At 41.2% G+C, this 12,255-nt stretch overlaps 1 protein-coding gene across 3 annotated transcripts in view; it reads right to left on the bottom strand.

Annotated features, from left to right (window-relative positions):
* Positions 1-12,255, bottom strand: part of cemip (cell migration inducing hyaluronidase 1) — a 180,920-nt gene that overhangs the window by 75,490 nt on the left and 93,175 nt on the right. For all 3 annotated transcript variants that reach the window (XM_019347682.2, XM_019347709.2, XM_019347757.2), the window contains 3 exons: positions 5,680-5,750; positions 5,449-5,544; positions 1,462-1,583 (listed from right to left, as the gene is read on the bottom strand). In XM_019347682.2, coding sequence (XP_019203227.1) covers positions 1,462-1,583; positions 5,449-5,544; positions 5,680-5,750 — 289 coding nt within the window. The remainder of the gene's footprint in view (positions 1-1,461; positions 1,584-5,448; positions 5,545-5,679; positions 5,751-12,255) is intronic.

A 12,255-nucleotide genomic window follows, 5' to 3' on the forward strand; every position in this document is an offset into this window, starting at 1 on the left:
TTGGTTAAAACAGTAAAAGTAAGACTGTGATTGTGTAAGAAAGAAGGGCAAATTGCATTAATGAATAATGTGTACACAATAAATGTAAGAAAAACAGCTGCATGAAGTTATAATATAAGAATATGTTTAGGATCTTCTGCCTGACAGGTGTGTTCACCTGTCACAGAATAAAGAGTTATTATACAGCTTTACAGACAATGGTAGGAATGATTTCCTGAGGGATTCTCTACGGCAGCACGGTTGAATCAGTCTGAGGGAGAAGCCGCTGTGCTGCTTTAGAAGTGTGGTGTGGAGCAGGTTTGAATGGTTGTCCATGATGGAGAGCAGTTTGTTCAGTGACTAGAAGCAATCAAACCTTCCAAAAAGTTTAACTTTTGTGAGTGCCTTTCTAAATCATGGCCAACCAACTGAACTGACCACAGGTGGACTCCAGTCAGTTTGCAGACATCTGACAGATGATCAGATGGCTACAACCGATCACCAGTGGTTTATTATGTCACATATTATATGTAGAATTTTGACATGAAATATTATTTTAATCCACTTTGGAGGTTTTAACATGAAAAATTGTGGAACAAGTGAATACTTTCCAGATGCATTGCAGTAAAGTTCAGCAAGGTAACATTAACGCATACATCCAAGCATAGATGCAAGGATGGACTCATTAACACATTAATAGTGAGAACTTTTAATTAGGGATAATAGTAACCTTTTACCTTAAACTTTTAGGAACCAACGTTGGATCATAAAATACACATTGAATTCATTTCTTAGTATTTTCTGTGAAAGATAAACTCATTTCATTTAGATTCTGTTACGGTCCTGAGTCTATGGACTCAGTGTTTTTCTGTTTGTATTAGTTTTCCTTGATTTCATGATGTGTTTTGATTTCTGTCGCTAGTATTCCTAGCTCCCTAGTTCCTTGGCATTTCTTGTGTTCTAGTTCTTAGGTTGTGGTTCAGTGTTACTTCTGTTCAGTTTCCTGTTTTACTTTGAAAGTCTGTGTACTATGTCAGTGTGTTGAGTTTTGCCTCCCCTTGTCTTGTCATGTCTGATGAGTCCCAGCTGTGCTCTCCTCCTGTTTCACATTCCCTAATTACCTCAGTATGTATTTAAGCCCTGTGTTGTTCCCTGCCAGTTGTTGCGTCCTCCACGTTTGTTGTGTGTGTATTCATTGTCGTCTACCTTCAGGTTAAAGTCATATGCATCTGCAGTCTAGTTGGGTTAAGTTGTTGTTTATGTATTGCTAAGCGTGTCTCACGAGCAATAAAGCTGCCGTTTAAGTTAATGTTTTGTCTCCGAGTCCTGCACGTGGGTCCAGCCACTGACAGCCACACAACTCATCGTGACAGATTCCTGTTTTTCTTGAGCATATTATTGTTTTGTTGCATTGTCTTAATTCCTAATGAAAGTGTCCCTTATTGTAAGTTAGGTCATGTTGTTCTCTAAGAATATCTTTACCTGAATGTCCAACGGGCTGCTACATAGGTGGTCTGGATAGGCCTTATGCAGATCAGACAATTTCTCCCAGTCTCCAGATCCCCTTTCATCATCCCTGTCAAACCAATTTGACCACTCTGCCTCTGTAGACACAAAGAAACACAAACACACACTTCTATATTGGTGGGAAGATGATGTGGTGATGATATCACCAATCAATTACTGCTCAGACAGAATACCTGGTGCCCAAATGAAATACTGGAGAGCTGTGCTGACATAACGACATACTGATTGATTGATAATACTTTACTGATCCTGAAAGAAATTGGGTTAAGGCTGCCGGCAACCAGCGCCATCTTACCCTTCTGAGCGTACATACATTACACAAACATCACATGGGAAGACAGGTCGGAGAGGTAGAACAATGGAAATACACAATATGAGGAAAGACGAGGAGAAAAAAGAACTCCACCCAGACTGATATTTGTATCAGATCAGATCATATGATTAAGAACAGAAAAGCTAAAACACAAGTTTTGGTGCATGGTGTAGCTCAGGTGTTAGAACAGGTCACCTACTAATCAGAAGGTTGGTGGTTCGATCCCTGGCTGCTCCGTTCTACATACCAAATATCCTTGGGCACGATACTAACCCCATGTTGCTCTCCAGTGCATTCATTGGTGTGTGAATGTTAAAAATATTTGCTGCTTTAAGTCAAAACAAAGCGGCGTGGGGATCCCCAGGATTTCTCTGGCAACAGCTGAAGAACCACCATATTCTGCAGGTGCTGCCGTGCAGTGTGCTCACTAGTGTCCTTCTTAACTCCTATGTTCCTCCCTCTTCTTAAAGTTACGATTGTTTCTCTGTTGCTTAGCGCTACCCACACAGATTTAATGTAGCTTTTTCCTGAGCAAGACCTCGGGATAATGTCGCATACCTCTGTTTCACAAATGCCTTTGTCTGCACAATCTGACTGGAGAGACATTAGATAGCACAAATATTGTTTTCCCACTGAAAAGATGTAGCACTGATGAGGCATTAACATAGCTTATTGACACAGCAAATATAGTCTACACCAGCAACACGTTGCTGCACTGTGTTTGATGGAACACAATTTACTGACTACATTCCTCTGTAACACCGATGTTGCAGCGACAGAGGTTTGAGTCGGGGTACTGAGTCTATACTCCAAGCAGGTGGGGATTTTTTGGTAAACATCAATAAACCTCCATTAGAAGCCGATTATCAATATTTCTACCAGCATCTTCTTCAGAACACAGCCTGTTCCATGCAGGAAGGTGCAGTTTGAGTACTGGCTTGAGCGGGCATAGCTTACGATAAAAGAAAGTGAATGCACTGATAAAAAGAAGAAATGGCAACTAATAGACAGCTAAAACTAGAAATGCGGAGTTAGCCACCAATCTTATTGCTAATGCTGCTGTTTATTTGTATATTTGTCCCTACAAAATGCTTTTGACAGCAGAAAATGTTACTGCCTGTTGATGAGGTGAACAGCTAATTAGCAAAGCGACCAGACTGTAAGCTGATAGTAGCTACAGTGGCTTGCAAAAGTATTCGGCCCCCTTGAAGTTTTCCACATTTTGTCACATTACAGCCACAAACATGAATCAATGTTATTGGAATTCCAGGTGAAAGACCAATACAAATTGGTGTACACGTGAGAAGTGGAACGAAAATCATACATGATTCCAAACATTTTTTACAAATAAATAACTGCAAAGTGGGGTGTGCGTAATTATTCAGCCCCCTGAGTCAATACTTTGTAGAACCACCTTTATCTGCAATTACAGCTGCCAGTCTTTTAGGGTATGTCTCTACCAGCTTTGCACATCTACAGACTGAAATCCTTGCCCATTCTTCTTTGCAAAACAGCTCCAGCTCAGTCAGATTAGATGGACAGCGTTTGTGAACAGCAGTTTTCAGATCTTGCCACAGATTCTGGATTGGATTTAGATCTGGACTTTGACTGGGCCATTCTAACACATGGATATGTTTTGTTTTAAACCATTCCATTGTTGCCCTGGCTTTATGTTTAGGGTCGTTGTCCTGCTGGAAGGTGAACCTCCGCCCCAGTCTCAAGTCTTTTGCAGACTCCAAGAGGTTTTCTTCCAAGATTGCCCTGTATTTGGCTCCATCCATCTTCCCATCAACTCTGACCAGCTTCCCTGTCCCTGCTGAAGAGAAGCACCCCCAGAGCATGATGCTGCCACCACCATATTTGACAGTGGGGATGTTGTGTTCAGAGTGATGTGCAGTGTTAGTTTTCCGCCACACATAGCGTTTTGCATTTTGGCCAAAAAGTTCCATTTTGGTCTCATCTGACCAGAGCACCTTCTTCCACATGTTTGCTGTGTCCCCCACATGGCTTGTGGCAAACTGCAAACGGGACTTCTTATGGTTTTCTGTTAACAATGGCTTTCTTCTTGCCACTCTTCCATAAAGGCCAACTTTGTGCAGTGCACGACTAATAGTTGTCCTATGGACAGATTCCCCCACCTGAGCTGTAGATCTCTGCAGCTCGTCCAGAGTCACCATGGGCCTCTTGGCTGCATTTCTGATCAGCGCTCTCCTTGTTCGGCCTGTGAGTTTAGGTGGACGGCCTTGTCTTGGTAGGTTTACAGTTGTGCCATACTCCTTCCATTTCTGAATGGTCGCTTGAACAGTGCTCCGTGGGATGTTCAAGGCTTGGGAAATCTTTTTGTAGCCTAAGCCTGCTTTAAATTTCTCAATAATTTTATCCCTGACCTGTCTGCTGTGTTCTTTGGACTTCATGGTGTTGTTGCTCCCAATATTCTCTTAGACAACCTCTGAGGCCATCACAGGGCAGTTGTGGAGCTGTTTTGCAAAGAAGAATGGGCAAGGATTTCAGTCTCTAGATGTGCAAAGCTGGTAGAGACATAACCTAAAAGACTGGCAGCTGTAATTGCAGCAAAAGGTGGTTCTACAAAGTATTGACTCAGGGGGCTGAATAATTACGCACACCCCACTTTGCAGTTATTTATTTGTAAAAAATGTTTGGAATCATGTATGATTTTCGTTCCACTTCTCACGTGTACACCACTTTGTATTGGTCTTTCACGTGGAATTCCAATAAAACTGATTCATGTTTGTGGCTGTAATGTGACAAAATGTGGAAAACTTCAAGGGGGCCGAATACTTTTGCAAGCCACTCTATATAACAATAACAAACTTGTTGCCATTGAATGTGTGTCTAACTACCCGTTAGCTAACATTCTCTCTTTTTTCTCAAGCATTCAAGGTTTATTTAGGTTTGGAGTTTAATTCTCTCACTTTTGAAGGTTTAACCACTGTACATTTTTTGTCAGTTTAATTTAATGGAATACATTTCTGTTCTTCAAAACTCAACTGTTTGGTCTGAACTTTGAGACGGTTCTTGGCAAAATGGTGTCTCATCTGGGATATGAACTCATGCCCCCCAGACCACTTCATTATTCAAAAAAACTGATAAAATGGACTACTTTAGGGAGTTTAATGCTTAGTTGGTAATAATGGGAACTGTTTGGGCTACCCTTGTGGGTGACTGTAACAAAAGTTTGTGGTCACTAGTGCAAGTTTTGGGAGATATATATGTATATGGTATAACTGGCAAGGTAAAGAGCACTGGAAACAGGAATGCCCTGCTCTTTAAAGGAAAAAGTTGTGTTCATATTAGTGCACCAGTAAAACCTGTTGCTTTGGCTGCCCCTATAGCTTCAGCTTCACTTGTGCTTTTGAGCGTCCTCCTGTTTCTTTGGGTACCATTGTGGTTAAATCCAGAAGCAACGGTGACTTCTGCTGCATTTATTTTGGATGGCAGTGTGTCCCTGATAAAAACTAAGTGGTGTTTAACATCTTGAGAGACACTGGGGCGCTGCATACTTTTGTCTGTGTATCTGTTCTCCCATTCTTTTCAGAAAGAAACATTTCGAAAATAGGAACCTCCATGATACACATTGATCTGTTGTGGCTATGTGTCAGCAGAGTTACCTTGGACCCACTGGCTGCTGGCAGTGACGGTGAAATGCTCCCCAAAACTTGACTGAAAAACTCGAGCGCTCCGGGCCTCTGAAGATTCCTTAGTCCCTGTTACAACAAATGCTGTTAGTGCTGTAACATAAAACTTGCTGGGTTTTCTGGATGAAAAATGCTTTGATCACGTCATATCCCATTAAAATCATGCTAGTGGCAGGGTTAGGTTTTTTAAAAAAAGATTCCTACCTTGATAGACAGCAGTGTCCTCCACAACAGAAGCCACATCACCTTTTGCCACTATAAAGGTCCAGGGATGCCTGTAGATAACAAAAACAAAAGCATATGAAGAAAGAAGCTAGAAAATGGTAGTAAATCAGACAGATAAAAGCAGTAGAACAAGGTCAGAGAATAGAATGAAAAAATGTACACGAGGCATAGAAGACAGAACAGAAGAGAATGGGAGGGAGAGCCTTCAGTTTTCAGGCCCCTCTTCTGTGGAACCAACTTCCAGTTTGGATTCGGGAGACAGACACTATCTCTACTTTCAAGATTAGGCTTAAAACTTTCCTTTTTGCTAAAGCATATAGTTAGGGCTGGACCAGGTGACCCTGAATCCTCCCTTAGTTATGCTGCAATAGACGTAGGCTGCCGGGGATTCCCATGATGCATTGAGTTTTTCCCTTCCAGTCACCTTTCTCACTCACTATGTGCTAATAGACCTCTCTGCATCGAATCATATCTGTTATTAATCTCTGTCTCTCTTCCACAGCATGTCTTTCATCCTGTTTTCCTTCTTTCACCCCAACCGGTCGCAGCAGATGGCCGCCCCTCCCTGAGCCTGGTTCTGCCGGAGGTTTCTTCCTGTTAAAAGGGAGTTTTTCCTTCCCACTGTCGCCAAAGTGCTTGCTCATAGGGGGTCATATGATTGTTGGGTTTTTCTCTGTATTTATTATTGTGCTATCTACTGTACAATATAAAGCGCCTTGAGGCGACTTTTGTTGTGATTTGGCGCTATATAAATAAAATTGAATTGAATTGAATTGAATTGAAGAGAGAGATGAAATGAATAAGAAATGAAGCTGAGCCAGAAGCAAAACAAGAAAAGGACATCAAGAGCAGAATAACAAGTGAAAAGTGATCGGAAAAGTGATCTCACACACACACACGCTCTCACACACACACACATGGGAAAAGGATTGACATATTTCTAAGTGTCAAAAATAAAAAGTGACTGGCAAGAGTGAGAGGTTCCCAGAATACATCCTTCACAATACCATATCCTGCCAGGGACAAACAAAGGACAGCTCTGTGTTATTGTGCATGATGGTTTTTTTGTTTCTTTGGACTAAAGACGTGTCTTTCTCCTGTGGAATTGGCTTCTCTTCTGAGTATTGGTGCATGTCAATTAAGGCATTACTGTCAGTTGTGCAATGTAGCTGGGTTGCAAGGACTTGCGAGTCAAACTCTGTTTATAGCCCACCTGCTGCAGGAGGTGATGCAGCCTCACCTGCAGGAGGGCATGAGGTAGTCACAGGAGCCACTGCTGAGGCATAGCTGGAGGCTCAGCTGGAGGCACACTTGAGCTTGGTTAGGTAAGAGCTGATACTGAAGGGACCATAAACTGTCTGGACTAAAAACTGCCAATAATGATTTTTCTTTTCACAGGTTCAGCATGTGCCATGTTGCAGAACTCAAAGTTTTCAAATCTTGTTTCAAGATTCAACAAGACCAATATTGCTGAAATAACGCTGTCATTGTGCTGATAGCTCAACTCAACTTGCTGCATTTGCATTCACAAGATGAGGTTCTCTCAGAAGTAGTGACAGCAAGGGAATGACTTCTGAAACTAAAACATGTTGATCTCTCTCTTGTAACTACAGGTCATTAATAAAGAACGCAATCATGGTCCTGTCTGCTTCCTTTAAGCACAGTGAGCTCTTTCTGAGAAGAATTAAATTGAAATTTATTTATATAGCACCAAATCACAACAACAGTCGCCCTAAGAAGTTTTATACTGTAAGGTAAAGACCCCACAATAATACATACAGAGAAAACCCCAACAGTCAGATGACCCCCTATGAGCAAGTGCTTTGGCGACAGTGAGAACGAAAAACTCATTTTAACAGGAAGAAACTTCCAGCAAAACCAGGCTCAGGGAGGGGCGGACATCTGCCGTGACTTGTTGGGGGTGAGGGGATGGAAACAAGACAAAAGACAGGCTGTAGAAGAGAACCAGAAGAAAATTATAATTCATAATTAAATGTAGAGTGGTGTATAAACACTCGGTGAGTGAAAAAAGGGTAATAGCTGGTTTAATAGAAGGGGGCCTGAAAGCTGAAGGCTCTGCCTCCTTTTCTATTTTAAAATACTCTAGGAACAACAAGTAAGCCTGCAGTACGACAATGAAGTGCTCTAATAGGGTGATATGGTACTATAAGGTCATTAATATAAGATGGCGCCTTATTATTTAAAACCTTGAATGTGAGGAGCAGGATTTTGAATTCGTTTCTGGATTTAACAGGGAGCCAATGAAGGGAAGCCAACATAGGAGAAATCTGCTCTCTCTTTCTAGTCCCTGTCAGTACTCTTGCTGCAGCATTTTGGATTAACTGAAGGCTTTTCAGGGAGTTTTTAGGACTTCCTGATAATAATGAATCACAGTAGTCCAGCCTAGAATAAATCCATGAGATATGATGTTGAGACAGGATGTTTCTAATTTTAGAGATTTTAGAATTTGTTCAATATGCACATTGAAGGACATATCCTGGTCAAAAATGACTCCAAGATCCCTCATGGTGTTAGTGCAGGCCAAGGTTTTTCTATCCAGAGTAAGTATATGGTTAGATACCAAGATTTTCATAGTCGCGTACAATAACCTACAATAACCAGTTTTATCTGAATTTAGAAGCAGAAAATTAGAGATTATCCAGGGCTTTATGTCTTTAGGACATTCCTGCAGTTTAACTAATTGGTGTGTTTTAATGACTTCATGGATTGATAAAGGTGGGTATCATCTGAGTAGCAGTGAAAATATATGCTACGCCTTCCAATGATACCGCCTAAGGGAAGCATGTATAATGTAAACAGAATTGGTCCTAGCACTGAACCCTGTGGAACTCTATAATTAACCTCAGTGTGTGAAGAGGACTCTCCATTTACATGAACAAATTGGAGTGTATTAGATAGATATGATATAAACCACTGCAGTGCAGTATAGGTAATACCTACAGCGTGCTCTAATCACTGTAATAAAATGTTATGGTCAGGAGTATTGAACGCTGCACAAAGGTGTACCTGGAGAAGCACAGAGAGTCCACCATCAGAGGTTATGACCTCTGATGGTGGACTCTCTAATCATTTGTAACCTTCACTAAAGCTGTTTCTGTGCTGTGATGAGCTCTGAAACCTGACTGAAACTCTTCAAATAAGCCATTCCTCTGCAGATGATCTGTTAGCTGTTTGACAACTACTCTTTCAAGGATGTTTGATATGAAAGGAAGGTTGGAGATTGGCCTATAATTAGCTAAGACAGCTGGGTCTAGAGATGGTTTTTTGAGTAAAGTTTTAACTACTGCCAGCTTGAAGGCCTGTGGTACATAGCAGATTATTAGAGATAGGTTGATCATATTTAAGATTAAAGCACTAATTAATGGAAGGACTTTTTTGAGCAGTCTTGTAGGAATGGGGTCTGAAAGACACATTTATGGTTTGGAGGAATTAATTACTGAAGTTAAGTCAGAAAGATCAATTGGAAAAAAGACTAAGTAAATATCAATAATATTGAAAGCAGCTGTACGTAATGCTCCATCTGTTAGATAGTTATGAGCAATTTTTTCTCTAATAGTTAAAATTGTATTTGGGAAGAAAATCATGAAGTCATTACTAGTGAACGTTAAAGGAATGGTTGGGTAAACAGAGCTCCGACAGTTGAAGAGAACTCTAGGGTTGTCTTTATTTTCTTCAATCATTGATGAATAAGAAGGTGACACTTTTTTAGATGGTTTATAGAGACTCTTGAGGTCCTATAAGTTGGGAGGTGGGGCAGGACCCAAAGTTTCCCAGTAGAAGATTGTCCAAAGCATCACGCTGTCTTCGCTGGTTTGCCTTCTTCCTATAGTGCATCCTGATGCTGGGTGTTCCCTAGGTAAGTGATACTCATGCACCCGGTCCAGTTCTGATGCTCGCTTGCAAATTGTTAGTGTTTTCAGTGGTGGACAGAGGTGAGCATGGGCACTTTGTCTGGTCTGCAGCTATGTAATGCCATATCCAACAAACTGTGCATTCTGACACCTTTCACCAAGAACCAGCATGAACTTTTTCAGCAATTTGAGCTGTAACAGCTCGTAAACACTGTTTATTTATTTAACCATTTGAAATCATGTACTTTTTCTCCCAGGATCCTTCTATTTGACTTGAACAGAATGATTTATACAATAAAAACAGTTATCATATGGCGATGAACTACTGTGGGCAATCCCAAAAAACAAAAACACAATGACTCCCTACCTCACCCCATACAAGCTGAGGCCAATTGATGTTTATTTTTGTATTTCTTCAGTTTCCAAATAATCAAACGAGCAGTTGCTCGTTGCACTGGTCTTTTAGCCCATTCCAGTTTTGTGCAGACCTACAATCTCACCCCTGACATCCTTTGACAGCTCTTTGGTCTTGCCCATAGTGATGTAGAGGTTGGAATAGAAGAAACTGATTTTGTGGATGGTGGTACTTTATACACTTAATAAGTTGAGATCAGGAGTATCTGTAATTGATTAACAGTAATCTGTGATATGCAGCCAACCTGTGGGAGCCTGAGGTTTGGCTGGGTTGTAGGGGATCAAATATTTATTTTACTCAATGACATCCAAATCAATTTATAACTTTTGTATTTTTCTGGATTTCTTGCTGATATTCTGTCTCAATGAAACTACAATAGAAAATTCCTGTTTAATTCTGTGGAAGTGAGCAAACTTACAAATTCTGGAGGGCATTTGGGTAATTATTGTTCGTTTGTTAGTATGTCTAAGGAGCTTTGACTGAGAACCTTCACAGACATTTGTTAGTATGGTTGTACCATTTGTTCGGTGCACTTTTTATACATATAAAATGAGTATATTTTTCCATCCATTCGCTTCCGCTTATCCTTTTCAGGGTCGCGGGGGGCGCTGGAGCCTATCCCAGCTGTCATAGGGCGAGAGGCGGGGTACACCCTGGACAGGTCGCCAGTCTGTCGCAGGGCCAACACACAGGGACAGACAACCATTCACACTCACACATTCACACCTAGTGACAATTTCGATTATCCAATTAACCTATCCCCACAAGCTGTGGAGTATATTTTTAAAATGTCAAATTACTTCGGACAAATTAAAAGTGGACATTTTTTAAGAAAACAATTGGGTTGGTATTTACACCTTAAAGCCCATCTGTCCATGCTGATTTACTTAAATTGATTTTTATGGAGCAAATAAGCATTCACAAAGTGTGTTGCTGTATTTCTGCATGCTGCCACAAGTACTGCTGTGACAGCTGCAGTAAAGATATGCAAATTACATAACTGAAAATGTATTGCAGAGTCTCATAAATTCCAGCTTATTAAAATGTCTCTGGGTGCACCACAAATTACACAGCCTCTCTCTCCTGATGACACCAGTGTCTGCCTGTTTGGCAATAGTGTAAGGAGAGCCGGCGACAAGAGTTGTTAGGCAGGAATCCCTCTGTCGCCTCAACACTGCTCCAATCCATTTAGCCCGTCCTCCACAGCATCCACAACTGTGGAAGAAAGTGCAAATTGGCAAAGGAATGTTAACTTGTGCCTCTGTCCTCAAGTCATTTATAAAACCCTCTCAGTGTTTCCCGGCTCTCATTCATTTTCATAACGCTGCACGGCTCAGAGACTAACCACAGGGCCTGCACTGCCAACATTAACCAACATCTCCTCTCAGCCCACAACAAGGGAGCTGACATTACAACTAACAAACACGGTGCAAAGCACAATCACACAAGCCTGTATTTTACTATGCAAAGTCACCTTTCCTTTCTTTTTCTCAAAAACAGAAGAGCACAGTAGTGTTGTTTGAAAAATGTCTCAGTTTACAAGTATGAACACTAATGTTAGAAAATCGGAGACCTCAACACTCATTTAGTCGTGATTCATGATTCAGTTTCCATTTCCCATGCATAATAGACACTGATTTTTTCCCCTAAACACAGTGAGGTGCAGCATAACTTAAGTTCACACAGTGCTCTTAGTTTCCACAGCATTCCATAATATGTAAGTGTGTGTCTTTTAATAAGCACACGTATGCACATTTAGTGTTTGCAGTAGGTATGTCAAGCCCACTTTACCTGAATGACAGACTGGACTGGAGGACCAACAGTGATGCTGTGTACAGGAAGGAGATGAGCAGACACGTCTTTCTAAGGACACTCAGATCCTTTAATGTGTCCAGCATCATGTTGGAGATCTTCTACCGAGCTGTGTTAGTAAGTGCTGTTTACTCTGCAGGAGCAGGATCAAAAAACTAATCCACAAGGCTGGAAGCATCAGTGGTCCGAATTTAGAGGCATTTGTCAGTGAGGGTCAGGGGTCACTGAACAAACTCCTTTCTATCATGGACAACACACCCACTCCACTCCACACTACTGAAGAAGCACAGGTCCTTCTCCCTCAGACTAATTCAACCATAAAGAACCGTTCTCTTTAAAGCTATATAATAACTCTTCATTCTTTCACAGGTGAACACACCTTTCAGGTCTGACGTTTATAGTCTACATATTACTTATTACTGCCATTTGCACTTCTCTCTTAAACACTGCCAGTCT

Source organism: Oreochromis niloticus, linkage group LG1 (assembly GCF_001858045.2).
Source record: "Oreochromis niloticus isolate F11D_XX linkage group LG1, O_niloticus_UMD_NMBU, whole genome shotgun sequence".
Lineage (NCBI taxonomy): Eukaryota > Metazoa > Chordata > Actinopteri > Cichliformes > Cichlidae > Oreochromis > Oreochromis niloticus.